General features: G+C 36.2%; 2 protein-coding genes across 5 annotated transcripts in view; one reads left to right on the top strand and one right to left on the bottom strand.

The window, feature by feature from the left end:
- ARL13B (ADP ribosylation factor like GTPase 13B) overlaps positions 1–27017 on the top strand; it is a 74828-nt gene that overhangs the window by 27694 nt on the left and 20117 nt on the right. The gene's annotated exons all lie outside the window — the stretch shown is intronic.
- On the bottom strand, positions 10042–23830 carry STX19 (syntaxin 19). The gene is made up of 2 exons (XM_017519732.2): positions 23554–23830; positions 10042–10954 (listed from the first exon to the last, which is right to left on the bottom strand). The coding sequence occupies exon 2, from the start codon at positions 10939–10941 to the stop codon at positions 10057–10059; it is 885 nt and encodes a 294-aa protein (XP_017375221.1). The 5' UTR covers positions 10942–10954; positions 23554–23830; the 3' UTR covers positions 10042–10056.

Below are 27017 nucleotides of genomic sequence, written 5' to 3'. Positions count from 1 at the left end.
AAAAAAAAAAAAAAAAAAACAACTAAATGACAAAAAACTTCTGCATTACCAGCCCTTATGGCATTTATGCATAGTAAACAGTAGATGGTGCTATAACTGTGAGGCATAGCAAACTGAGCTTGGAATAAACTGCCTTTGCCTTCTTGTTTCTTTTCCCTTGTTCTTGTGGTTCATTATTAAGGATTTTAAAAAAAATCAACCTATCATGTGGTTAGATGAAAAATTGTAGAGTTTCTTACTGGTCTTCAGTAGTAAATGAACACTTTTAAATGAGACAGTTTGGAATCTCTAAAGTTAAAACAGTATTACATCGTTTGCTGGTAGAGTTTATATTTTTAAATTTTTACACATTTAACTAATTAGAGAAGTTATTTGATTTGTATGAGCAGTTCTCACGTTTATTGAATCTGAAGGGAAACTTCTAACAGAAATATGTATGAAGAGAGAACTTTGCTGAGCCCCATAGACTAAATTGGTGTTTACAGATGTTTAAGCAGGGAATCAGTGATTTCTAAAGTAAAAAAACATTAGTGATGGTTATTTGTAAAACAATATTTAGTACTTTAAAAAAAACTAGTCATTTGCTTTTTTTCATTTACTGTTTTATGGATTTGTTCATTAATACATGCATTAATTCAACAAATATTTATTTGAGCATCCACTATTTGCCAAGCATTGCTGGGGTTGGGGATGTGTTTGGGAATAAAAATAACAAAAATCCACCTTAGACCTCAGCGGCTTATATTCTAGGCGGTGAGATATACGCTAAATATAATTAACAAGTTTATATTAGATGATAAGTGTATTGAAAACAACGAAACAAGTAAAAGAAAATCAGAAAGCCTGTGGTGGTAGTGATGAAAAGGACACGTTGCTCTTCTAATTAGGATAATCCTAATAGGCCTTATTGAGAAGCTGCCATTTGAAGTGAGAGAGTCAGTCACGCACATATCTGTGGAAATGCCTCAAAGTAGGGGTAGACAGTTGTTAAGTGACTACACTGATTACTGAGTAATCAAATAACTATCAGCAAAATACCTGCTTTCAATTCTGTCACCTATCTCAGCTAGTGAATTTCCTGAATAGAAAAGAAAATATACAACTACTGTGACTGCTTCACCCTCGTAAACTAAACTCATAGTTAGTGAGAACTCACAAAGATAAAAGAATTATGGACAGTCTAATAAGCTTATGAAATATAGAATGGTTTGCCATTTGACCAGCTTTTCTCATGGGAGTTTTATAATCATAGAATTTTATTACCAAAGGCAAACTGCTTTTTGGAAGAAACGTGATTTGAAAATATACAAAACGTTACAAAAGTACACACTCTTGATAAATTTCAAAGATATAGGGAAAGGATTTTTTTTGTGTATGTTTTTATTGATATTTAATAGTTGTACATATTTGGAAAAGGATGTTTAAAAAAATGATTGACTTACCATCCAGAACCAGCCTCTGTTAGCATTTTGATGAATTTCTGTGCGTGTATTTATGAGGCATGTAATGCATACAGTATTTATATAATAGCTAAAATTTTAGATCTCACTCTTTTTTTTTAATATGTTTCAAAACACCTCTCCACTGTCTGCCCAAGCCCCATATTTGAAAGTTCTCCTGTTTACTTTTTGCTCTCTGACCTGCAATTAACTTCCCTTATTTATATTACTGTCTTAATACTGTTTGAACCTCTTCGCTGCTCCTCTTCCCTTTAGTGTTACCTCCCTTCAGTTCCTCTTCACAAATCCCCTGTGTTGCGGGTCGGAACAGTCCCTTAAGCAGCCTCGAACTGCCAGTCTTGCCCGCCCTCCAATTTCTCCTCTACATTGCCAGCAGTTCTTTTCTTTATTTGATATTTTTCAAATTACAAAAGTGGTACATGCTTGTTATAACCACTGAAACAATGCAAGAATATGTAAAGAATATGAGACTACTTTTAAAAATACAGTTTTGATAATTTTACTATTTCTTTGCTTAAAGTCCTTCAAGTTCCCCTCATAGCTCCATGCCAATAAGAAATTCTTTTTTTTTTTTTTTTTTTTTTAAACTAACATAACCCCTGCAACTAGAATAATGCCTTGCATAGAACAGGTCTGATGCTGACAGATCTGCTGTATAATAAGTAGGAAAGGCTGGTGCTCACGCCTGTAATCCCAGCACTTTGGGAGACTGAGGCGGGTGGATCACGGGGTCAGGAGATTGAGACCATCCTGGCCAACATGGTGAAACACCGTCTCTACTGAAAATACAAAAATTAGCTGGGCATGATGGCGTGAGCCCGTAGTCCCACCCACTCGGGAGGCTGAAGCACAAGAATTGCTTGAACCCAGGAGGCAGAGGTTGTAGTGAGCTGAGATTGTGCCACTGCACTCCAGCCTGCCATTGCTAAAGAAATTAAATAAATAAAAATAAGTAGGAAAGATGTTCTGCGGAACGGTGCTAAGCTCAGTGCCGGGGATAGGAGTTGTGGAAAAGTAGCAGGAGAGTGACAATGCTCTTTGTTTCACACAGCTTCCAAATACATTTACACCATCTAATTTCTTCTGCTCGCCCCTCTTGTGAGCCTAAACTAGTTGAGGCAATGTGCAGCGCCTCTTAGAAGTCATTTTAATGCTGGGATAACTTTCTTCTCCTACCCCCAATAACAAGCAAACAGAAAACAACAGAGCTCTGAAAAGGTTCACTCATTTAATAGAAGGAAATAAACCTAAAGATTAAGAATCTTTTCTGTAATCACAAAATTACAAATTGATAGAGCCAGAATTTTTTATTTGTGGGAAGTAGAGTGGATGACCACAGGAGCAGGTTGTGACAATCTGTAGTTCTTCTCTACTTGCTCCTACACACAAGGCTGACAGCATGTGTGATTGCAAACAATGCCTTGACCAGTGTCTCAGTCTTTTCTCACGAAAAAAAGGGGTTTAGTTGGACTTACAGTTCCACATAGCTGGGGAGTACTCAGAATCATGGCAAGAGGCAAAAGACATTTCTTACATGGCAGTGGCAAGAGAAAATAAGAAAGATGCAAAAGCAGGAACCCCTGATAAAACCATCAGATCTTGTGAGACTTACTACCATGAGAACAGCATGGGGGAAACTACCCCCATGATTCAGATTGTCTGCCACCAGGCTCCTCCCACAACACAGAATTAGGCGAGTACAATTCAAGATGAGATTTGGGTGGGGACACAGAGGTAAAACCGTATCAGTCAGATTTTACTTGATGTCACAGATGGGAAGTTTTTCTTGAAAAGTCAGAATCTGAATGTGGTTGGGTTTATTTGTTTTATTAGCTTAGAAGTTCTTTTTGGCAATTATATAGCATTTATTAATCAGCATAATATTTTAATTAAAATCTTCTGAAATAAGTGGTGAAAGTTGAAAACCCGTTAGTTTAGGGAGAAGACAGTCTAGAACCTGGATTCTAAGAACTACTGTGAATTTGTTGATAACCCTGACAGGCCACTGTACTTCGTTGGGCTTAGTTAAATGCTGCTTCTGTAATAAAAGTAGCTGTAAAATACCCTGATCCTTTGTATTCAGCTGTGTAGAGTGGCATGAACCAGAACCAATTTCAATAAAAAGGTAAAAATGATTTGCATTCCTTTTAAAGAGAGTAGAAATAAATGCCATGTAAACGTATGCTTTGCAATCATGTTAACCTGGAAAGTCCTTTTTCTGTCACCTCAGCTATTTAGAAATTAACTTTAGCCTGTACTGTAGGGTATGAATTATGTTACCCACTCTTGCCTACTCCCCACCTCCCTTAACTGTTTAGAGCTTAATCAATGTAGCTGGCCCTTGAGATATTTTTAAAAAATACAAACAAAAAAACTTTCAAACTAGGTAGTCTTGACAAAGAAGGCATTTCCAAGAAAAGAGTAAACAGTTTTCGCAACTGTATAAATAGCACTCAAAGCAGCAGTAATCCCAAATTTTAAGCTGAACATCCAGTATAGAAATTTTCCATTAATAGTTGATTACCTGAGGAATAAACTGAGCTGCGACATATTTTAATCAGCTTAATCTATTGAAATTTTCAGCAGTCTAGCATTACACTGATGTCATAAGAAGGCACATGCTCTTTCTACACCCCGTCTCACTAGTACCTATGGAGTCTTAAAAGTTGGCCTCAGGGAGATTATAAATTACCCCTTCTTTTTATAGTTGAATCTCCTAATACTTTTAACCAGAGTCATCCTGGAGACGCACAGGCTAAAATTTTCTTTTAGGATAATAACAGTTCTACTTGTGTTAGCACTCTTAAACTATCGGAAGGTGCCACTTTCTTGTTACACACTGCTGCTTTTCTGTGGAGTTACATGAACTAACTTAACTTTTGGCCAGTCCTCACAAATTGAATGATGACAACAAAAGTTATATATATGTATATTTGAGAGAGAGAGAGAGAGAGAGAGAGGAGAGAGAGAGAGGAGAAAGTTTCACTCGGGGAAGACAACAGATAGCTCTGATTTGATCTTACTGGAGTTTCTTGCTACTCTGGACACACTGTCTCTGGGGTAGTCCTGTTCCTCAAGGGCAGTAAAAATAAATTAGATGGATAGCTAGGTAGATAAATAAATACTTCTTGACCCAGGGTCTTTACACCATGAGTGCCCTCTCAAGGCCCTCTGAAATCATACACACAATTCCAAATGTATGTGCTTTTTTCTTGTGAGCAGATTCTAAAGAAGTTTACGATTAAAAAGGTGAAAAACCCTGTCAATGAGTTTCCATATTAGGAGAGACAATAACCAGACTTTAATTACTAATTTTTCAACATGTGATATTTTTTTGGTTCCAACCTTTTTATGCTTATTTGACTCACCTTCCTTCTAGGTAATATTACAGCAGAATGTTCATTTGCAAGTTTCTTTTAGTCATATTCCTCATTGTAAGTGCCAGGGGAAGTTAAATAGTTATGGTTATCCTATTACGGTTATCAGAAATTGACTCAAACATACTTTTATGACATTAGACATTTAAATAATAAAAGGAGAATCTGAGTCCTGCTTTAGAATGCTGGAGATCCATCAGTATGGAATTACCGTCTGCCTGTGTCACATAATCAGTTGATCCTTAGATAGAGTGAGATAGAGTGGTGAGTCCCTTGTTGACTAATTTCACCCTCTGAAGCCCCTACTTATTGAAATTATAAGGCCCATTGGCTTAAGATTTCTCTCCTTTCAGTGGAGCCTTACCACTCTGTCATCTTCGTTAATGTCATTTACTTATACTGTTGACTCATCTCCAGACGTCCTTATTGAATGATTGCTTTTGTCTCTTAATGGCATTCAGCTTCATAACAGCTGTTGTTGACAGTAAGTTCCTCAGCTGATTGTTTTTGCAGGTAATTTAAGCCCTGGGAGCCTGCAGAAGTTCCCATCCCTGCCTCCCCTATCACTTCAATCTAGTTAAAATAACACAGAAAATAACTCTTTGACAGTGTTACTAGGAGCAAGATGTTGTCCATGAACCACCTGCATCAGCATCAGCCTAGACCTTCAAAATTTTTGAGGGTGAGACCAGAAATACTTTGGAGGTTTTCCCCCCACATGTTCTCCAGATCATTCTGATTCATAGCAAAAACTGAGAACTACTAGTATAGGAGATAGTGTAAGTCAGAAAGGCCTTGGGTAGTTTACTTCATCTTTCTAAGCTTTTATGTCTGCACTTGTAAATAGGAATTATAATACCTGTCTTGTTATGTGAATTCCAAATAATGCGTTTAAATCCTCTCAAGCCTCTAGTGCAGCATTTCACTAGTGTTCTGTAAATGCGATGGTGCATATGAATATTGTTACTGTTGATAATACACTGTGTCCAGGTGTAGATGAATTAGGAGAACCAGTTTCAAAGTATTTCATCTTGTGAATTGAAGCTCTGTGAAGCTTGTAATTACAGAAAATGGCACAGTTTAGTAGTTACGAAGATGAGCTTTAGTGCTCATAGTCATTTTTATTTTTATTATTCCATACTTCCAATATTGCAATATTGTGCCTTCACCTCTTTTAAGATTTTTTTCCCCTTAAGGTTATTATTTTAAGAAAAAATATCTACTTTTAATGCCAAATAAGTGTGTAAATAAAATATACAAAATTCTCACAACTAATTAGCATGTTATCTTTTTTGTTTAGGTTAGGGTGATTCTAATTGGTTTGGAAACGGAACAATGAAAATGGTTTCTGATACATTATTTCCTGACTTTTTTTGTGCTCAAGTCTTGCTTTAAAAGCACTATATGCAAATATAAAATGCTAAAATAAAATATTTTACAAATTCACCTGGATGTAGTTATACTGAGGAATATTAAATAGTACTCAATATTATCAGTTTTCATGATAAACAGTTTAGGAGCAATTATAAACAAGTATCACTAAGGCCGTAGAAAAAATTTTAGAAGGAACAGCAGGCAGATGTCTATTACTACTCAGCTGTGGAGTTTTATCATCTTTTAAGTTTATCTTTTTTTAATAATGTTTCTTAATCATTTGAAGCTGAGGTATGTGAAACATCTTTTTCTCTAGCAGTGCTTGATAATTGACACAATAGAAAGCTCTTCAATTTTGTGATGTTTTAGAAATTAAAAATTATTTTGTAGTGTTTATGAAATACATATTTTACATATAAAATTCAGTCATTTTAAATACTCCCAAGCTCTCTTGACATATTTTCCTTCATTGTACCTATGTGGAAAAGCCACCGTCTTGGTTAGACTGAGTTATCTACACATTATGTGCCAGCACCCAAATGCCAAACATGATAGATGAGTAACATCTGACTGATGGCTGGCCTCACATTAAAGTGGTGATAACTGCGTGGTTATCTTCATATCTTTCGTAGAATGTTTGTTGTTCTCTCAAAATGGCAGTTTCCCTCCTTGTCCTCTCTCTGTTCTCCCTTAACCTCAGTGTGCTTTCAGTTTTTGCCTGAGTTCTTTAAGGAAATAGTTGAGTAAATTTACTCAACTGTGTGCTTTTATTCCTAAACCCCACCTTTTCTTCTATAGTATGAAAGAAGGATTTCTCTTCCTACCCAGTCCAGCTTCTCCATTTCTGCTTCAGATTCCACCTCTTTCTGCTCTTGCATAGTATCCTCCCCTTTCTTATGTGAGGAGTTTCTCTCTCTGGATTGTTCCTGTCAACAGAATGTGCTTTTCTGTTTCTTGCCTGGAAGTATAGTAGAATCCTTTCACTCTACATGTCTCTCTAGCTATTGACTACTTTTTATAGTACCTTATTCAAACTGGAAAGAATTGCCTGTAGTGGCTGCTCTGTTTCCTCATGTCACATTCTTTCCTCAGCAGACTGCATTTGTTCTTCTGTTATAATTCCTTGAAACTGCTCTTCTTGGAGTCAGTAATTGTCTTCGTGCTGCCAAATCTATTGCTATTTTACTGCTCTTCTTTTACCTAAAGTTGACTGTCTCTTTAGATTTTTCCTTTAAACTCTCCTTTTGCATTGTCTTTCCTCATCCATCATTGACAGTTTCTGTTAGTTTCTTTTATTAACTCCTCTTCTGCTTTGAGTCTAAATTTTGAAATACCCCAGGCCCTTTTCTGGGCTTCCAGTTTTTTACATCCACATGCTTTTCTTTTTTTTTTTCTTTGAGACGGAATTTCGCTCTCGTTACCCAGGCTGGAGTGCAATGGCGCGATCTCGGCTCACCGCAACCTCTGCCTCCTGGGTTCAGGCAATTCTCCTGCCTCAGCCTCCTGAGTAGCTGGGATTACAGGCACGCACCACCATGCCCAGCTAATGTTTTGTATTTTTAGTAGAGACGGGGTTTCACCATGTCAACCAGGATGGTCTCGATCTGTTGACCTCGTGATCCACCTGCCTTGGCCTCCCAAAGTGCTGGGATTACAGGCTTGAGCCACCGCGCCCGGCCCACATGCTTTTCATACCACCTCACATACCATTTGTTTGCTCAAATGACCCAAATCTGTACTTTGAGCCCTGACATATCTCAAGAACTCCTAGTGATAGAGCTAATATCCTAAAAGCCTCCACTTGGACATTTTATAGGCATTTCAGATTCTCTTGACCAAAATAACATCTTTGATTTCCTTCTTACGGCCTATTCTGAAACCTTCGTCTATGTCTTTTTTCGTCTCAGTACGTCACGTCATCATCTAATCAGTATTCTGTAATTCTACTTTTTAAATCTATCAGAAGTGAATCTAATTTTTTCCCCATCACTACTATATAGTATGTAGTAAGAGACTGGTTAAGAGCTGGTTCTGGAGCCAGACTGCCTGGGTTCATATCCCAGGTCACCATGTGCAGTTTCTGTGACCTGGAACAGGTTACTTAATTTCGTTGCACTTCAGTATTCATATTGGTAAAATTGCAATAATAGTGTCTACTTCATACTTCATCCACTCTGAAATTACTGGAGCAATGACTAGGACACTGCAAGTACTTTATTCATCTTTAGTGTTACTATTCCTGCTCCATTATCCTAGTGCAAGCCTCCATCTTTGCTTCCTGCTGCACTAACCATCTACTGTAATTTTGTTTTCTATACCTCTGTGCTGTCTTTACTCACCTTTCCCAAATCCATTCTAACCCATTCTTCATACAGTAGACAGAATGATCTTTTTCAAGTGTAAATTATGTAATATTACTGTCAGGTCTAGAACAATCTGAGAGCCTTGTGTTGATTACATTGCGTAAACTTCAGACTTCTTTCCCTGGCTTACAAAACCTTAAATCTAGCCTTTGCTGACCTTTCTTAACCTCATCTCATATCTCACTGCCTTTTTCCAACTATGCCCTAGCTGGATTGTTATTTTCTTTGCACAGAGTTAAGTCATACCCTCCTTAGGGTCTTTGTACTATTTGTTTCCTGTGCCAGGAATATACCCTCCCTTGTACTCATTCAGATCTTCACTTAAATGTCACATTTCAGAAAGGTCTTCATTGACTACCCAACCTAAAGACACACCCCTTGACAGTCTGTCTCTACCTCATCTCATTGCCCTTTCATTTTAAGCCTCTGCTCGGAACTTAACACTATCTTTGTATTTGTTACCTGCTTTCTCCACTAGAATGTGAGTTGCAGAATTCTGTCTCTGTGCTGTGTGAATTTAGACTGTATCCCTAGCTCATAGTATAGGATAGCATTATCATAAAGTCATGGCAAAATATTTAAGAATGCAGTTGCCTTTAATTTGATTTTATCTGCCAATCTGTAATACATTGCCCTGTATGGACCCAAGTTCAAGAAAGCAGTGCCTTATCTCACCTTCTTATTCCTTAAGCTGTATTCAGCTCCAGTAACTAGATTCTTCAAGTACATGGTCGAGTTTTCCCTGATCTGTCAAGCATTGAGTTAACTTACCATCTGAGGATAAAAGATTTGATAAAGGGCCAAGGGCAGGGGCTCATGCCTGTAATTCCAACACTTTGGGAGGCTGAGAGGGAGCAGATTACTAGAGATCAGGAGCTCGAGACCAGGCTGGCCAACATGGCAAAACCTGTTCTCTACTAAGAATACAAAAATTAGCCGAGTATGGTGGTTCACGCCCGTAATCCCAGCAATTCGGGAGGCGGAGGCATGAGAATTGCGCTTGATCCTGGGAGGTGGCGGTTGCAGTGAGCCAGGATCACACCACAGCACTCCAAAAAGAGAAAAGATTTGATAAAAGTTCTAGTTTGGTTTAGATTTGTTGTAGCATGATTCTTAACTATCAAAATATTCTCAAATCAGCCAAATGGATTGCCTAGGTACTACTTAACAGATGAGAAAAACGGGTAATATAGAGCTTGATACCTGACCAGAAAATTAAGATTTTTCAGCTCATTTTCAGTAGTTAACTTGTAAGTTGACAGTAACCATATTGTTTTACTTTAATTAAATAAATGTGTATTTTATGTAAGTAGCTACAGAAGTTTCTGTGATTTTATTGGGTTAGGGTTAAAGGGGAGAATTGCGACTTAGCAGTAATGAAAGGCATGTGGATGGATCTCTGAGATGAAGAAAAACAGTACAGGACACTGAAATATGAGACATCTTTTACCCTAATGCTGGAAAAAATTTAAAATAGCTTCTTTATTTTGAGCTACAGCATGGACAGCACCAACAACACAGTACCCTGCAAGGATTTCTTTTTTTGTATTTTACAGCTAGTCCAAATTTCTCTTTAGTATTGTTAACATACTCCTTTGTATCATTCATTGTCATTTCAATATTGTTGATGCTCTCTCCTTGTTCCTCTACTAAAAGAGAGATCTGAATGAAAAGATCCCTTAAATCCTTTATTTGGTTCTCTAAATTAACAAGTTCTTTGTGCCTCTGTTCAATCTCTGAAAGTTGTGCTTTAGTGATACTGATTTCTGTAAGTAAGCTTTCATTAAAAACTTCCCATTTTCCTTGATGAAGCATATCATTTACTTCTTCTTCAGTCGTGTCTTTTCCAGCAACTTCAAGCTGACGGAAAATAAATGTCTTGCACTTCTCTTGCTTTGCTGCTATTGTGTCATTGTATATAAACATAGTTTGCTGAAAATGGCGGAACATTGCAGCGTGCTGAAATTTCAGTATCCTTGTGACCACTGATGATGGACCATTTTCACCCTCTGACTTTTTAACTTCTTTAACTAAATCATTCAAACTTCTGTTGATGTATTCTGCTTGGATTTTTATCTCTTTTGTAATGGTAGACTCTCTCTTAAGTAGACTAAACCTTCTCATTGAAGCCACCAGACTTTTCTGTTGCTGCCCAAATTTTTGAACATTGTCTGTCAAATTGTTAATACTTTCCTGTAGTTTTTGAATTTCATGTAGGTGTCTCTCAGCTACAGGCTCTCTTTCATAAATAACAGCTTGTTGCAGAAATACCCCTTGTTCCTCTGTTTCTGCAGTTGATTCACGACTGTCTCTAGAGAGTTCAATTTCCTTTGTTCTCTGCTTTAGTTCTTGAAGTCGGTCTCTCATCTTCCCTTTCCTCCTAAGAAGCAAAAATGATTGTATTGAACAAGTAGAAATTTGGTATTTTTACCCAGGAGCAGTTGACTTCACATAAGTGTCTATATCCCAGCAAAAAGTCTAGTTTTCTCAAATGAGGTTATTAGAAAAATCAACAAGAGGTTCCTCATAAAAACCATTTAAATAGAGAAGGTGGTATAAAATAATTTATAAGTTACTTTGCATATGAGTGCCATTTAGTTGTGTGAAATAGCTGTGAAAGCAGTGATGCAGACACAGTTGCTCAAAAATAAGTTCTTTAGTGTCACGATACTGTCTGCCATAGGATAGGTTTTTTTTTAAATGAAGAATGCTTTTGACTATACCTTCAACTTAAAGGATTAATCTTCAGATGCCAAAAGTGCCCTTCTTACTAAAGATACTGTTTCCAGTTAATTTGGCCAATGTAATTTTAAAAAATACTCATTTTGCTAAATAAGCATCATTCAGTTAAAACCACGATAGTGACAGTACAGATTTTATGTGAGAACTTTAAGCTATATGGATAATGTTGAATTTAAGTTTTCTGAAGCATCGGAATAAAGATATTATTTGGCGTAGTGTTTTGTTTTGTTTTTTTACCTATTGCATATATATGAAAACACTGGTTTGATTACACTGATTTCTCATTCTTAGCATTCTTTTGCAAAGATATACAGACTGTCTTAGAACAAAATTATATCACTTTGTATTAGGTGATACTTTTATAAATATGAGAATATATTTATATAAAATCTTATTTTGGGAGTAATATTGACACTTATCACATCCTGTGTTGATAGTTATCCATAATAATCAAATTGATGTGCATAATTTATATTTAATGTTTAAAATAATATGTAATGACATACATTTATATAAAATGAATGGAATAAAAAGCAGTTAATAAAATACAATTTTCATAGAGTATCTTGATTTTAGAAATATCTTTCATGACGTTTTGAAGATAAGAGGCTGCTTGGGAGGATAAATAGCTAATTGGACCGTATATAATATTAATATAACCTGGAAAAAAACAAGGTCTCTAAATGTCATGCTGTTACGCCGTAGGACTCAGTGTTTGATGTGTTTATGGAAATACTTTCATTAATCTGGATGTTGTCATAGGAGGCATACTTAGCAAATGTGTAGATGGTACAAAATTTGAAGGGATCTTTAGTGTGTTGAAGTACAGGGTAGGGATTCAAAGATTAAAATAGTGTGGAACTTTATACCAAAAATAAAATATTTATAGATGTAAAATATTTCATCTATTTCTAATTATAAGAAAAATATCTTCATATCTACAGAGTAGAAGACCCTTGGGTTCACAATAGTGTCTATGAAAGTATTGGAGATTTTAATTAAGCTCTTTTTTTTTTTTTTTTTTTTTTGAGAAGGAGTTTGGTTCTGTTGCCCAGGCTAGAGTGCAGTGGTTCGACCTGGGCTCACTGCACTTTCCGCCTCTCTGGTTCAAGTGATTCTCGTGCCTCAGCCTCCTGAGTGGCTGGGATTACAGGCACCTGCCACCATGCCTGGCTAATTTTTGTATTTTTAGTAGACATGGGGTTTCACCATATTGTCCAGGCTGGTCTTGAACTCCTGACCTCAAGTGATCTGCCCACCTCAGCCTCCCAAAGTGCTGGGATTACAGGTGTGAGCCACTGCTCTCAGCCTAATAAGCTTTCTATCAGAACTATCAGAATAGTCATTATGCTTTTATAAATAATAGTGTGATGTCTAGATAAACTAAACTCTGCCAACTCTATGCTATTCAGAGCAAATTGCCGGGGTGAGGGGGACTGTGTGAACTTCTGAGCATATTTTGAGATGGAAATTCATAAATTAGGAATCAACAAACTAGCCTGGAAAGGATGAGAATGGAAAACCATACCAAATGGATACTCATTGAAATAAAGGGTAATATTTGTCGTGTAAAAGAGAAGATGTAGGACGTGTATACAGCTATCTTCTAAAACACGAAGGTCTGTATATACAAGTGGGATTAGACTTACTTGGCATAACTCCAAAGGGCAGTGGGTAGAAATTACATGGAAAGAGGTTTGATTCAATGTAAAGAAGACTTTTTAAACAAGTATTGCTGCCGCAAGATGAGATGATTTGCTTCCTGAGGTGTTGAATTTGCCATCACTGGAGATTTTCAAGATGTTCTCTAATGATGACTCCAGGCATCATTCAGGCATGTTACAGAAATGATGCCTGTTTTGGGTAAAAGGTTAAACCAATGTCCTGGTAATATTCCTTTGGTTTTGAAAGACTGGCATTTTGTGAAATAATCATTGAAGTCTACTATATGTAAAGTTCTTAATGCTGTGTAGTATATATTTAACAATCCCTGTCCTTGAGGAATTTACAATTTAGGGAGGGAAGGACAATGTACAATTTAAAAGACAAATGAGATAATTTTACTTTTTGATACAACAACCAGGCAGTGTCTCTCTAAGCAGATATTCAAGCTGTGAGACTCAATGTTGAGAAGCCAGGCAGATGAAGAGCCAAGGGAGTGTATTCTACGTATAGGAGTTGGGGTGCCAAGTCAGTGAATGAGACAGATATGTTTTAGGAACAGAGTTATTGCATAAGAACAAAGTGAATGTAGATAGAAAGGAATGAGAGGAGTAACGTGGGAGTAATGAAGTCAGAAAGGTAGGCATGGACCAGATCATAAAGGGCCAAAGTAAGGAGTTTAGATTTTATTCCAGGCGCAATAGAAGACAGTTGAAAGATAAATAGGATATTGACATGATTTATTTATATGTATATTTTTATATATAATTTAAAAAATAATTAAGCTGAAACAGGACTCCCTATGTTGTCCAGGCTGGTCTTGAACTCCTGGGCTTAAGCCATCTGCCCGCCTTGTCCTTCCAAAGTGCTGGGATTACAGGCGTGAGCCACCAGGCCTGGCTCTGATTTATATTTTTAAAAGATGTTGTTGCTTTCTATATAGAGAATAGTTTTTTTGCAGAGGGAGTGGGAGTAGTTCACAGAAGAGACTTTAATGATAGAGATGAAGTAAATGAGAACCATCAGTATATATTTTTGGAACTAGAAGCAATAGCACTGGATGGTTTTAACCCATCAGTACTTAACACAATCATTTCTTGAAACACTTTGAAGGAACGTATTTCTCCTGCTTTTTTTCTCTTACCTTTTTGGCTCTTCCTTTATCACTATTTTCTTTTTTCTGGCCACTCCTTGTCTCCCCCACCTGTAAATATTGGAATAACTTAGGCTTAGTCTTATTTTTATCTGTCATCAGTTTTCAGTCTCATGGCATTAAATCCTGTTCACTAGCTGATGACCCAAATTTGTATCTCCAGTCTAAGTTGCTGTTAAAAAACTACTTGCCTGACAGCTGCATTTGAATGCCTCTGTCCAAAATGAGCTCATAATCTTCCTGTGAACCCATAAACTGCCCCATCTCTTTTCTGGCAACTCCATCTTTTCAGTTGCTCAGACCAGAGACTCAAAAGTCTTTTTTTTTTTTTAAAGACGGGGTTTCACCATGTTGGCCAGGCTGGTTGCAAACTCGTGACATCAGGTGATCTACCTGCTTTGGCCTCCCTGAGTGCTGGGATTGCAGGTGTAAGCCACCTGCCTGGCCAGAAGTAATTCTCGACTTTTTTTTTTTGTACACTTCGTATGCAAACATAACAAATCTTGTCAACGTCTCTTTCACAATGTATTTGGATCTCGCCACCTCCTACCACCTCCTTGGTTCAAGTCCCTGTTATTTTTTTTTCTGGATTGTTACGGTAATCTCCTAAGTGTTCTCCTTGGTTCCTTTCTGCAGCAGCCACCCCCATCCTGCCCCCACCACAAACCTTAGCTCTTCTATTAACAGCATTCACAGTTAAAATGTAGGTCACATCATGTCATTCCGGTGCCTAAAATCCTTCTTTGGCATTATCTTCCAGAGGAAAAACTAGAGCCCACAGAGCGCCGCTGTGAGTTCACCCCTCCTGTTAGCCCTCCGACCTCATCCACAGCTCTCCCTTCCTCTGCTTCAGTCTCACTGTCCTTGTGGTTCTCACACAAATCCAGCACCATCTGGCCTGAGGGCCTTGCCACTTGAAGTGTTCATTCCCATATGGTACATGATGTATTTTCCCAGCCCAGTCCTTACTGAAATGCTACTCTCTCAGTAAGGATGTTCTTGGTCACGCTATTGAGGACCGTACTGTTTCTTCACTCTCCGACCCTTCCCAGCTTTATTTTTCTTTGCATTTTTCACTACTTAACATACCATGTATTTTACTTAATTGTATTAACTTACTGTCTACTTTCTCCTCCCAGTATTAACTCCGTGAGATCAAGGGTCTTTATTCATTCCAGTACCTCATAGACTTAATATGGGGAGGAGAAAGTAGACGGTCTTTATTCTTTCTCAGCACCTTGATGAATCTCATGTTTACTTGAGTTTTTATGTTGAAATCTTGATATTTTATATTCACTCGAGCCCTTAATATGTGCCAGGCACTGTTCTAAGTGTGTTGTATGTTTTTATAAAAACAAGTATTATCATGATCTCTATTTTGTAGATAATGAAATTAAGATCTTAGCTTTAGTAATTGAACCATGTGGTCAGCTAGTGGTAGAGTTGGGATTGAGATTCTGGCAGTATAGATTGAAGGACTTAACTCTTTACTATAGCAGAGTATGTGTTACTATAGTATAGCCTGCGAGACCATAGTAACTTTACTACAGTATAGTATAGTTTTACTAGAGGAAGCTTCTTCAGTGGTGGTAGAGAGATCTTCTAGGGTAAGTTCTGAAAAGAGGCAATTAGGTCAGTTAAGTGGTTGGGAAAAGAGCCAGATCACAAGGGAGAAATCTGTTTTTGTCAGGAAAAGGTGTTTTATAGATACTAGAAGTTTATTCAGAAACATTCACCATATTTATTGTCATGTAGCTATATTGCTGAGCATTTTAAGTACTGGTGGGAAACATTTAAGAGCCAGTTTTTGTTGCTGAAATGCACTTAGAGCATTCTACTATTTTACATATTTTAAATATATAATTCAAATAGCTGATCATCTTTTGTTTTTGCCACTGATTTGCCGTAGTCAAGGTGAAAAAGTTTAGTCAGTGCAGTTTATATAAATAAGGGACTTCTAAGCTGGAAAGAGATTCCATACCCCCTCCCTCTGCATGCTTTTATTGTGTATATTCTACTGCAAGGAACCGTTTCTCTAGCTTGAGTAGAGCTAACCAAAGCTAGTGTGTGTGTGTTTTTTTTTTTAGATCCAAGGAAAAAAATAAGCTAGTAATGATACTAAACCTGGAACATTTATGAAAGGAAGATTAGTCAGGAGGAATATTAGAAGGCAGTATACAAAGAATTGCCAATTTTAGGTGTTAAAAAAGTTGTTTTTGTCTTTTGTGTTTAATATTGTAAATTTTATATATATAAGAGAGAGAGAGAGAGACAGACAGACAGGGTCTTGCTCTGTCACCCAGGCTGGAGTGCAGATTGTCACAATCTCGGCTCACTGCAATCTCCACTTCCTGGGTTCAAAGCGATTCTCCCCGCCTCAGCCTCCCGAATGTCTGAGATTACAGGTGCCCATCACCATGCCCAGCTAATTTTTGTATTTTTATTAGAGATATAGAGTTTCACTGTGTTGGCCAGGCTGGTCTTAAGCTCCTGACCTCAAATAATCTGCCCACCTTAGCCTCCCAAAGTGCTGGGATTACAGGCATGACCCCCCATGCCCGGCCAAATATTATATAAAATATTTGATGATTGTGCTGGTACAGATACTTAAAGACACATAAAACCATTGGGAAGTAATTGGGAAAACTTTTTACCATGTGGCAACTTTATGAAAGCAGGATTATCACTCATGATTTATTATATATATCCGATAAGAACTAGTCTTCCCTTTAGCATAAAGAAAATTTGATGTGAAAATAAGTTGGCTTAGTAATTTATCTTGTATAGCTTCTTAGTGTTCATTTTTGGTTTAGTGGTATTTTTGACTTCTATAAGCTCTGGTATTACCATATTGATGTTTAAAATAAATTCCTCCCCAAAGTGTTGAAGATACCCTGTTGCATTTAATATAGCCATAAACTTTTTAAAAATGCTATTTTTCCCTCAAATTAATAATACATTTGCACAGGTTAATAAGTGAAATCATGTCCAGCCTTATAAAGATATATATTTGACCTATATTTGCCTGCCCTACTGTATCCCCTTTTGAATTCACCATTCCTTAAAGGCAATCATAAACGGAGTCATTTTCAGTTCCTTAACTATATGTTGCTTTGAAACTCCTATTTCTAGGTAATTTGCATGTGTAGGTATTTTTGCTTTTTCAGTTTTATTTAATTTTGTTTGAGACAAGAGTTTCGGTCTTGTCACCCAAGTTGGAGTGCAGTGCTGTGACCTCAGCTCACTGCAATCTCCTCCTGGGTTCAAGCGATTCTCCTGCCTCAGCCTCCCAAGTAGCTGGGATTACAAGCACTCGCCACCACACTCAGCTGGTTTTTGTATTTTTAATAGAGACAGGGTTTTACCATGTTGGCTAGGCTGGTCTCGAACTCCTGACCTCAAGTGATTCCCCCACTTCAGCCTCTCAAAGTGCTGGGATTACAGGCGTGAGCCACTGTGCCTGGTGGCTTTTTTGGTTTCAGTTGTTATATTGAATTTCTTCTATGGAAGATGTGGATTTAATTCTTCCCTCAGCTTCCCCATCTTAATACAATTAAATCACAAATTTTGGTTAATCAATATTTTGTCTTTACATTATTATGACTACTCAACTATTATTTATATCTGAGTCACTTAAGGTACTATGGCTATATCTCCTTTGTCAAATAATTTTTAAAATTATTTTTTAGTTTTTTTCAATGGGTATAGAAAATGAATATATTTAAGAAAACTTTTTATTGACATATTTATACATATATAGAAAGTGCCTAGAACATAAATGTATAGTATGATGATTTTTGACAAAGTTAATACATCCATGTAACTACCACATAGATCAAGAAATGTATAACATTTAATTTTTTTTAAAAAAAGTTATTAATTCCAATACTGTATTGGAAGTTCTAGCCAGAGCAGTCAGGCAAGAAAAAGAAATAAAGGGTATTCAGTTAGTAAAGGAGGAAGTCAAATTGTCTCTATTTGCAGACAACATGATTGTATATTTAGCAGACCCCATCGTCTCAGCCCCAAATCTCCTAAAACTGATAAGCAACTTCAGCAAAGTCTCAGGATATAAAATCAATGTGCAGAAATCACAAGCATTCCTATATACCAATAAAAGACTAAAAGAGAGCCAAATCAAGAATGAATTGGCCATTCACAATTGTAGCCATTCACAATTGCTACAAAGAGAATAAAATACCAGGAATACAAGTAACAAAGGATGTAAATAACTGCCTCAAGGCGAACTACAAACCACTGCTTAAGGAATTAAAAGAGGACACAAACAGATGGAAAAACATTCCATGCTCATGGTTAGGAATAATCAATATTGTGAAAACGACCATACTGTCCAAAGTTATTTACAGATTCAGTGCTATCCCCATCAAGCTACCAATGACCTTCTTCACAGACCTGGAAAAAACCACCTTAAACTTCATGTGGAGATAAAAGAGAGCCCGCATAGCCAAGACAGCCCTAAGCAAAAAGAACAAAGCTGGAGGCATCACACTACCTGATTTCAAACTATACTCCAAGGCTACGGTAATCAAAACAGCATAGTACTGGTACCAAAACAGAGATATGACCAATGGAACAGAACAGAGGCCTCAGTTTAAGGAGATTTTGGTCTAGAGGGAAATTTATAGCAATAAATGCCCACAGGAGAAGCAAGGAAAGATCGAAAATTGACACTCTATTGTCAAAATTGAAAGAGCTAGAGGAGCAAGATAAAAAAAAAAAAAAAAACTCAAAAGCTAGCAGAATATAAGAAATAACTAAGATCAGAGCAGAACTGAAGGAGATAGAGACACAGAAAACCTTCAGAAAATCAATAAATCCAGGAGCTGGTTTTTTGAAAAGATCAACAAAACAGACAGCTAGCCAGATTAATAGGAAAGAGAGAAGAATCAAATAGATGCAATAAAAAACAGTAAAGGGGATATCACCACAGATTACACAGAAATACAAACTACAATCAGAGATTACTACAAATAACTCTGTGTACATAAACCGGTTAACATGGAAGAAATGGGTAAATTCCTGGACGTTTGCACCCTCCCAGTCCTAAATCAGGAAGAAGTTGAAACCCTGAATAGACCAATAACAAGGGCTGAAGTTGAGGCAGCAATTAATCGCCTACCAACCAAAAAAAGCCCAGGTCCAGACGGGTTCACAGCTGAATTCTACCAGACATACAAAGAGGAGCTGGTACCACTCCTTCTGAAACTATTCCAAACAATCCAAAAAGGGGGAGTCCTTCCCAGATCATTTTATGAGACCGACATCATCCTGATACCAAAACACAGCAGAGACTCAACAAAAAAAGAAAACTTCAGGCCAATATTCATGTTGAACATAGATGCAAAAATCTTCAATAAAATATTGGCCAACTGATTGCAACAGCACATCAAAAAGCTTATCCATCATGATCAAGTAGGCTTTATCCTGAGGATGCAAGGCTAGTTCAACATACACAAGTCTATAAATGTAATTCACCACACAAACAGAACCAAAGACAAAAACCTCGTGATTATCTCAATAGATGCAGAGAAGGCCTTTGACAATGCTCCACAGCCCTTTATGCTAAAAGCTCTCAATAAACTAGGTGTCAATGGAACGTATCTCAAAATAACAAAAGCTATTTATGACAAACCCACAGCTAATTTCATACTAAATGGGCAAAAACTGGAAGCATTCCCTTTGAAATCTGGCACTAGACAAGGATGCCCTCTCTCACTACTCCTATTCAATACAGTATAGCCGCAGCAGTCAGGCAAGAAAAAAGAAATAAAGGGAATTCAGTTAGGAAAGGAGGAAGTCAAATTGTCTCTATTTGCAGATGACATGATTGTATATTTAGAAGCCACTTTTTCTTTATCCAGTCTACCATTGATGGACATTTGGGTTGGTTCCAAGTCTTTGCTATTGTAAATAGTACTGCCGTAAACATAGGTGTGCATGGGCCTTTATAATAGAATGATTTATAATCTTTTGGGATTGCTGGGTCAAATAGTATTTCTATTTCTTGCTCCTTGAGGAATTGCCACACTGTCTTACGGAATGGTTGAACTAATTTACCCTCCTGCCAACAGTATAAAAGCATTCCTGTTTCTCCACATCCCCTCCAGCATCTGTTGTCTCCTGATTTTTTAATGATTACCATTCTAACTGGTGTGAGATTATTAATCTTAACAAATATATAAGCCAAAAACAAGAAAATATTCTCCTTTTTTTAGATCTCTATACATTACTGATATTAAAGGCAAAACATGGAAATAGAATCAGGCTTCTTTTCAGTGTTATATATCATGACATGCATATTATGTAAATGATACTAAAGCGAGCTATAAAGTTTACACTGTGCTTGTCTTGTTTATGGATTCTATATGCATGTATTTCTTTCTTTCTTTTTTTTGAGACAAAGTCTCACTCTTTTGCCAGGCACCAGGCTGGAATGCAGTGGTGCGATCTCAGCTCATTGCAACCTCTGCATCCCGGGTTCAAGCAATTCTCCTGCCTCAGCCTCCTGAGTACCTGGGACTACAGGCATGTGCCACCATGCCCGGCTAGTGTTTGTATTTTAGTAGAGATGGGGTTTCACTATGTTGGCCAGGATGATCTGGATCACTTGACCTCATGATCCACCCGCCTCTGCCTTCCAAAGTGCTGGGATTACAGGCATGAGCCACTGCACCCAGTCCCTAAGCCTGTATTTCTTTTGAACATTTGGAGAATATTTATATGAAAGATTCTTACATTATTAGGTTATTTCTAGTTTTGCAGGAGTAAATTCCTATGTTTGCTGTGGCCACTAACTGGTGGCCACTCTGTTGGAGATGGGCAAGTATATTTAGTGAAATTCTTCAGTGTAACTTGTATATTATACTGTATCAAGACACTAAGATCATTCTTGTATAACTCCCCAATGAGATAAATTATGGATACGTTGAGGCTATTTTTTGTCACTACCCACACAATGTAGTTGCCCATTGTAACACAGCTAGTATAATATAGGCCTTATTTTTCTCTAGTGATTTTTGTAGGCTACGTGGATATCTCACTTCCTGCCATAATCCTGGGCAAGTCAACAGAGTTATTTCTGTCTTTGTATACAGATTATGTTGTATTATTCCTAGTTAACTGCTTCATCTGGGAAACTCAGTTTTAATTCCCTATAATGGAACAAACTCTAAACCTCAGCTTTAAGGTAAAGTATTTGCCCAGTGGGATTAGCTTTAATTACTGCTCTTCACTTTGGCTTTAAGTGTGTTTCCTCATCATCTCTGGCACCTGGAAACTTCCATTTTTTACTCTAAAATTTAGTGATCTTGTTTTAAAATTTGTCTTTTTAAACTTATGGTTATATCAAATTCCGTATGTTTACAGGAAGAGGGAGTAGCTTCTGCAACTGTGCATTTTGACTGAAAGTCATAGTTGCTTATCTTGACGGAATTCACATAATTCAGAATGTTTCCCCAAATCCTTGTTCATCTGTGTAGAAATTTACTTACAATAGGTACTCAAATATGTTTACATGCTGTACATAAATTGCATATTCAAGTATTTGCATACTCATAACTATATGTGTAACTAACCAGTTTAAATTATTGATCTTATATTTTTATCAATTAGAATATTAGGCAAAGTGAGACAAATAAGCATATTAGAATTTAAAACTTGGAAGGACAGGGTTCATATAAGCATGAAATACGAGGCTTATAGTTGTGAAGTCATTTAATTGCTTAGACTAGGTGAAATTGATGAGATTACTATTTTCTGTACTTGAAATTTATTTTCTTATGTTGGAAGAGTTATATACAAATATGAATCATCTTTTAGTATGTAACTTACAGCATTGCTATACAGTTTTGAATTTTACGAGCAAGAACTGTATCTGTGAGCTTAAACATGATATTTGAAAAAAGAACACTAACTCATAACACTAACGACTTTGTCAACTTGTTCTGGGAAATAGAAAAGTAAACTGGTACGACTCAGATAAAAGGTTCTCCACCCTATTACAGATACTGAAAATCCCTAGAAACAGAAATATGAGTAACAATTACCTAGTGCTTTAAGAAATATGCCATGGGATAGATACTTAATGTATGTATAGATTTTTTAAAAAGTAAGCCATTTCTTTTGATAGTTATTATAATGATTACACAAAACATTTCAAGACATATGACCAGTTTTTACCTAAGGGAAAATAAAATATTCTTTGCTTTTGTATGTGGAGTCAACTTGCAACATTTCTCTAATGTAAGTGAAAGCAGATGATCTTATTGTAATATTAACCTCTTTGGCTACTTAAATGAGGGCAAAATAGTAGTTTCTAAAGACTAAAAAAAATTACCAATTGTATATATTGCCTAATTTTGAATTATCTGACTGTTTTTGCAATGTACCTTAAGTGCTTTTTTCTACTTATTAGTGTAAATAAGTTATTGAAATTAACTTGTTTAACAATATTAAGGTCATTTTTGTTTAAATATAAGACTTGTATAATTTTTGAACTTTTACTTCTGATTCAAGTAAGCTGTACATACATAAAATGATTTTTATATTACATTTAAAACTGTATAGCTATGAAAATAATATGCTCTAGCTATTATGTGGCCAATTCTCAAGTCCACCTTTAAAATATATATAAAAGTAAGTCATTACTATTTTGATTTGAAATGGAATATTTGTTAAATTCTAACATGGTAACAAATATAACTTTGAAAGTATCTAACTTATCTACATATGTTGTGTTTAAATGATGCTGATTTAAATTTTTCAAACCATCAATTCAATGTAACATTTATGTTAAATGATATAACTGAAGTATTTTTAATGTACAAGTTGAAATATTATAAAGGTTAGTGAGTACTTCGATATTTTATGGTAGTCTTTTGACACCAAGATTATTTTCTAATTTTTAAAATTTGGGAAGATTCCAGTAAACAACAGTGAAGCAATTAAGACCACTGTCGCAACTTATCTCAGATTTTTAAGGTTATACTTATGTGTAAAATTTGGATATAGGCTGCTTTTCAGAGTTACATATAGACGTGTTCTGTAAAGTAAGCACAGTAGTATGGTTAATTTATAGTCTGTCTATAAAAGAAGTTTCGATTTGTTTTTACATCTGACTTTCTAGTATTTCTAAAATGAGAACTTTTTAAGAGACTTAAAAAAGTTTTCTTTTCTCTAACATTGATTGTCATTATAGTAGCCTATTTTCAGGAGCTTTATACCCAAATCCCAATCAGTGTGTCAGTAATATATGTGAACAAATCAGTCTAGTACCCCTTTCTAAATCTCAGCAAAACAAGTAACCCTCATTATAGGTTAAGCTATTTTTAAATGTCACAGTATAACCAGATTTCAGTCTATGGATATTTCATATTAAAAAGTGCAAAAAAAGAATCATTTACCTTTCTGTCTTGTTCCTTTTGTTGACTTTCCACCTGCGGTGTTGGAGTCCTGCCTTTGAGAGAAAATCTGAGTATCATCTCATGTAATGTTTTTGAATAAATTATCTAAATCTCTGTCTTACAGATCACAAGCTAATTTCTGTATAGTTTTCATCTTGTTAATTGAAAGCCAAATAATGAAGTCAAATAAGAGATAAAGTTGTACGTTTGCTGTTAATAGCAAGTGAAAATAGATTGCTTACTTCACACCTGGAGAATCCGGTTCTGCCTGTTAGACGCCTGTTCCTTAAAGGAAGATGATTTTCATTGGAGCTAGTTGGTAACAGGAAGTCCTTGTTAAGGTGCCTACATAGAGTATTTGGCCCTGGCTCTGCAAATTTAGTCCTACATTATGTATGTAATATATTCCAAGAAAATGGATTTGTATTTAAACAAAGGTTACTTTCTTTTCTATAGTTATCAAAACTTGCTGAAAATATAGAATTAAATAGGAATGAAAAGAAGCTTAGTGGAAAGGCTTTTTATGTTCCATTTACTTTAAAGTGGTTGAATTTTGTCCTATTTTAGGAAATCTTAGCTCATAAAATCATAGAATTTCAGAAGTGGAACATCTAGGGAAGAGCTCATGCCTGTAAACCGTTCATCCCATTTTACTTTTAATCTTTTTACTTTTTATTATGCCCACTATTTTTATTTTAAAATAAGTTTTATATAGAACTAAAGTTATACAGCAGTATATGTTAAATCACTTGTCGTGTCAATATAACAATTCAAAATTAATTTATACCAGAGGGAAATGTTTATAGGAAGAATTAGAAACGAAAATCTTTCTCGTACTACCAAATTTCGGAACCCGTTTTTTTCTACCTGAATTCTTATTATTTGAGGGCAAGAAGAAGGACATTGCTGTATCTATCAAATTTTTTTTTCTTAAGATAGAGTCTTACTCTTGTAGCCCAGGCTGGAGTATACGGGCACAGTCTTGGCTCACTGCGACCTCCGCTTCCTGGGTTCAAGCGATTCTGCTACCTCAACCTCCTGAGTAGCTGGGATTACAGGCATCTGCCACCATGCCTGGCTAATTTTTTTTGTATTTTTTAGTGGAGACAGGATTCCAGTATGTTTGCCAGGCTGGTCTCAAAGTCTTGACCTCAGGTGATCCACCCACCTTGGCCTCCCAAAGTGCTGGGATTACAGGCATGAGCTACCGTGCCTGGCCAATCACATATATATTTATTCTTTGTTTTAATAGTCTTGCTTCCTGAAATCTATACCCCAAATAAGAAATGACTCCTTTACACACCTTTTTTATAGCACTCTTTGTAAAAACAAAACACTGGAAGCACAAAAGACCTTCAGCATAGAGCTGGCTGAGTAAATGATGGAACATTCAAAGGGGAGCATTTTGCAATTATAGAAAATGAAGAAGATTTCGTTATACTGCTTCAGGGTACTTTAAATATTTACTGTTAAGAAAAAAAGCATGCTGCAGAAGAATATATATAATATGCTAACTTTTAAGAAGAAAGGAAGGGTAGATAGAAATATTACATATATACACAAATACATAAACCAGCCAGTAGCATTGAATATCCATAGTGCTCAAATTATGGTCCTTAAAATACCATTTTCTCTATATGCTTGTTTATATTTTCAAAAGGAAATAATGGAAGGATGAACTAAAGATGAATGAAAATGGTTACCTATAGGAGAAGGGAAGGAAAAGGCAGAGGGATAGCACATAGTTCCTTCTGATTGTACCTTGTTTTTATGGTTTTGCATTTAGAACCATATATATATATATTTATTATTTTTTTTAATTTTTTTGTTTTTTTCTTTTTTATTTTTTGAGACAGGGTCTCACTGTCACCCAGGCTGGAGTGAAACAAAAACAAGATTTAAAAAGCTAAGCAAAAACTTGATAATGGATTTGAAATCAAGTTTTTACAAAAATCAACCTGAATGCATGATTAGATTTTTTTTTCTGTAATAAAACTGTATTTCCCAGCTTTGTGCACTGAAAGGGCCTAGAAGCAGTAGTAAGTCAATGGCAAGTGTATGTATATATATGTAACTCATAGATTTTGGTCTTTAAAATGCCATTTTCCACTGAAAAGATAAGGCTTCTTAGGGAAATGGATGATTCCAAGTCTGGAACCTTGTTTCGTAGTAGAACACAAAGAAGCTATCAAAGACTGCTGGAGTTGTACCAGAAGGGTCCAAGAGCTGACCTGAAGGAGGCTTCCACTGCCTCAAAATGGGTGCCTTTGAGCTTTAAAAAGAACTGTTACTGCAACAAATTGAAACACATCAAATATATTTTTAAATACATAAGTTCATAGTGATGCCTCTCAAAATAAGAAAAAGCACCAAAAAGCCCAAATAACCAAAGCAGTACTAAGTAAAAGGAATAAAGCTGGAGGCATCATATTATCTGGCTTTAAATTATACTACAAGGTTATAGTAACCCAAGTAGCATGGTACTGGTATAAAAATAGATGTAGAGGTCAATTGAAAAGAGTAGAGAACCCAGATGATGGATACAGTGATGCTGGGAAAATTGGATTGCCATATGCAGAAGAATGAGACTGGAACCGTTTCTCACCATATACAAAAATTAACTCAAGGTTGATTAAAGGCTTAAATGTAAGACCTGAAAAATCCTAGAAGAAAACTTTGGTGAAACTGTTCTGGACATTGGTCTAGGCAAATAATTTATGACTAAGACCTCAAAAGAGCAAGCAGCAAAACCAGAAATAGACAAATGGGACTTAATTAAAATAAAAACGTCTGCACAGCAAAAGAAGTAATCAATGGAGCAAATGGCCTGCAGAATGGGAGAAAATATTTGCAAATTATTCATCCCCTATAGGGGACTAATATCCAAAATTTACAAGGAAATCAACAAGAACAAAAACCAAAAAAACCCATGAAAAAATGTGCAAAGGACAAGAATAGTCATTTTTCAAAAGAAGACATGCAGATGGCCAACAAACAGGAAAAATGCTCAACATCCCTAATCATTAGAGAAATGAGATTAAAACCACAATGAAATACCATTTCACAGGTCATGCAGTCAGAATTTTTAGCTATTATTAAAAGGTTAAAAAATTGCAGAGGTTTGCAAAACTGTGGAGAATACACGTGGAATGTAAATTAGAACAATTGCCATGATAAACAGTATGGAGATTGCTTAACTAAAAAAATAACTACCATTTAATCTGGCAACCTCACTACTGGGTATCTGTCGAAAGGAAGATAAATGATTAGACAAGAAGAGATACCTGCACTTGGATATTTATCACAGCATTATCCATGGTAGACAAGATATGGAGTCAACCTAAATGTCCTTCAATGGATGATTAAAGAAAATGTGGACCAGGTGCAGTGGCTCACACCTGTAGTCGCAGCACTTTGGGAGGCCAAGGCAGGTGGATCACGAAGTCAAGAGATCAAGACCATCC

The sequence above is a fragment of the Cebus imitator genome, unplaced genomic scaffold (genome assembly GCF_001604975.1).
Source record: "Cebus imitator isolate Cc_AM_T3 unplaced genomic scaffold, Cebus_imitator-1.0 Scaffold771, whole genome shotgun sequence".
Lineage (NCBI taxonomy): Eukaryota > Metazoa > Chordata > Mammalia > Primates > Cebidae > Cebus > Cebus imitator.
Note: the sequence above shows the minus strand (reverse complement) of the source record. Positions and strands in the feature narration are given on the sequence as shown.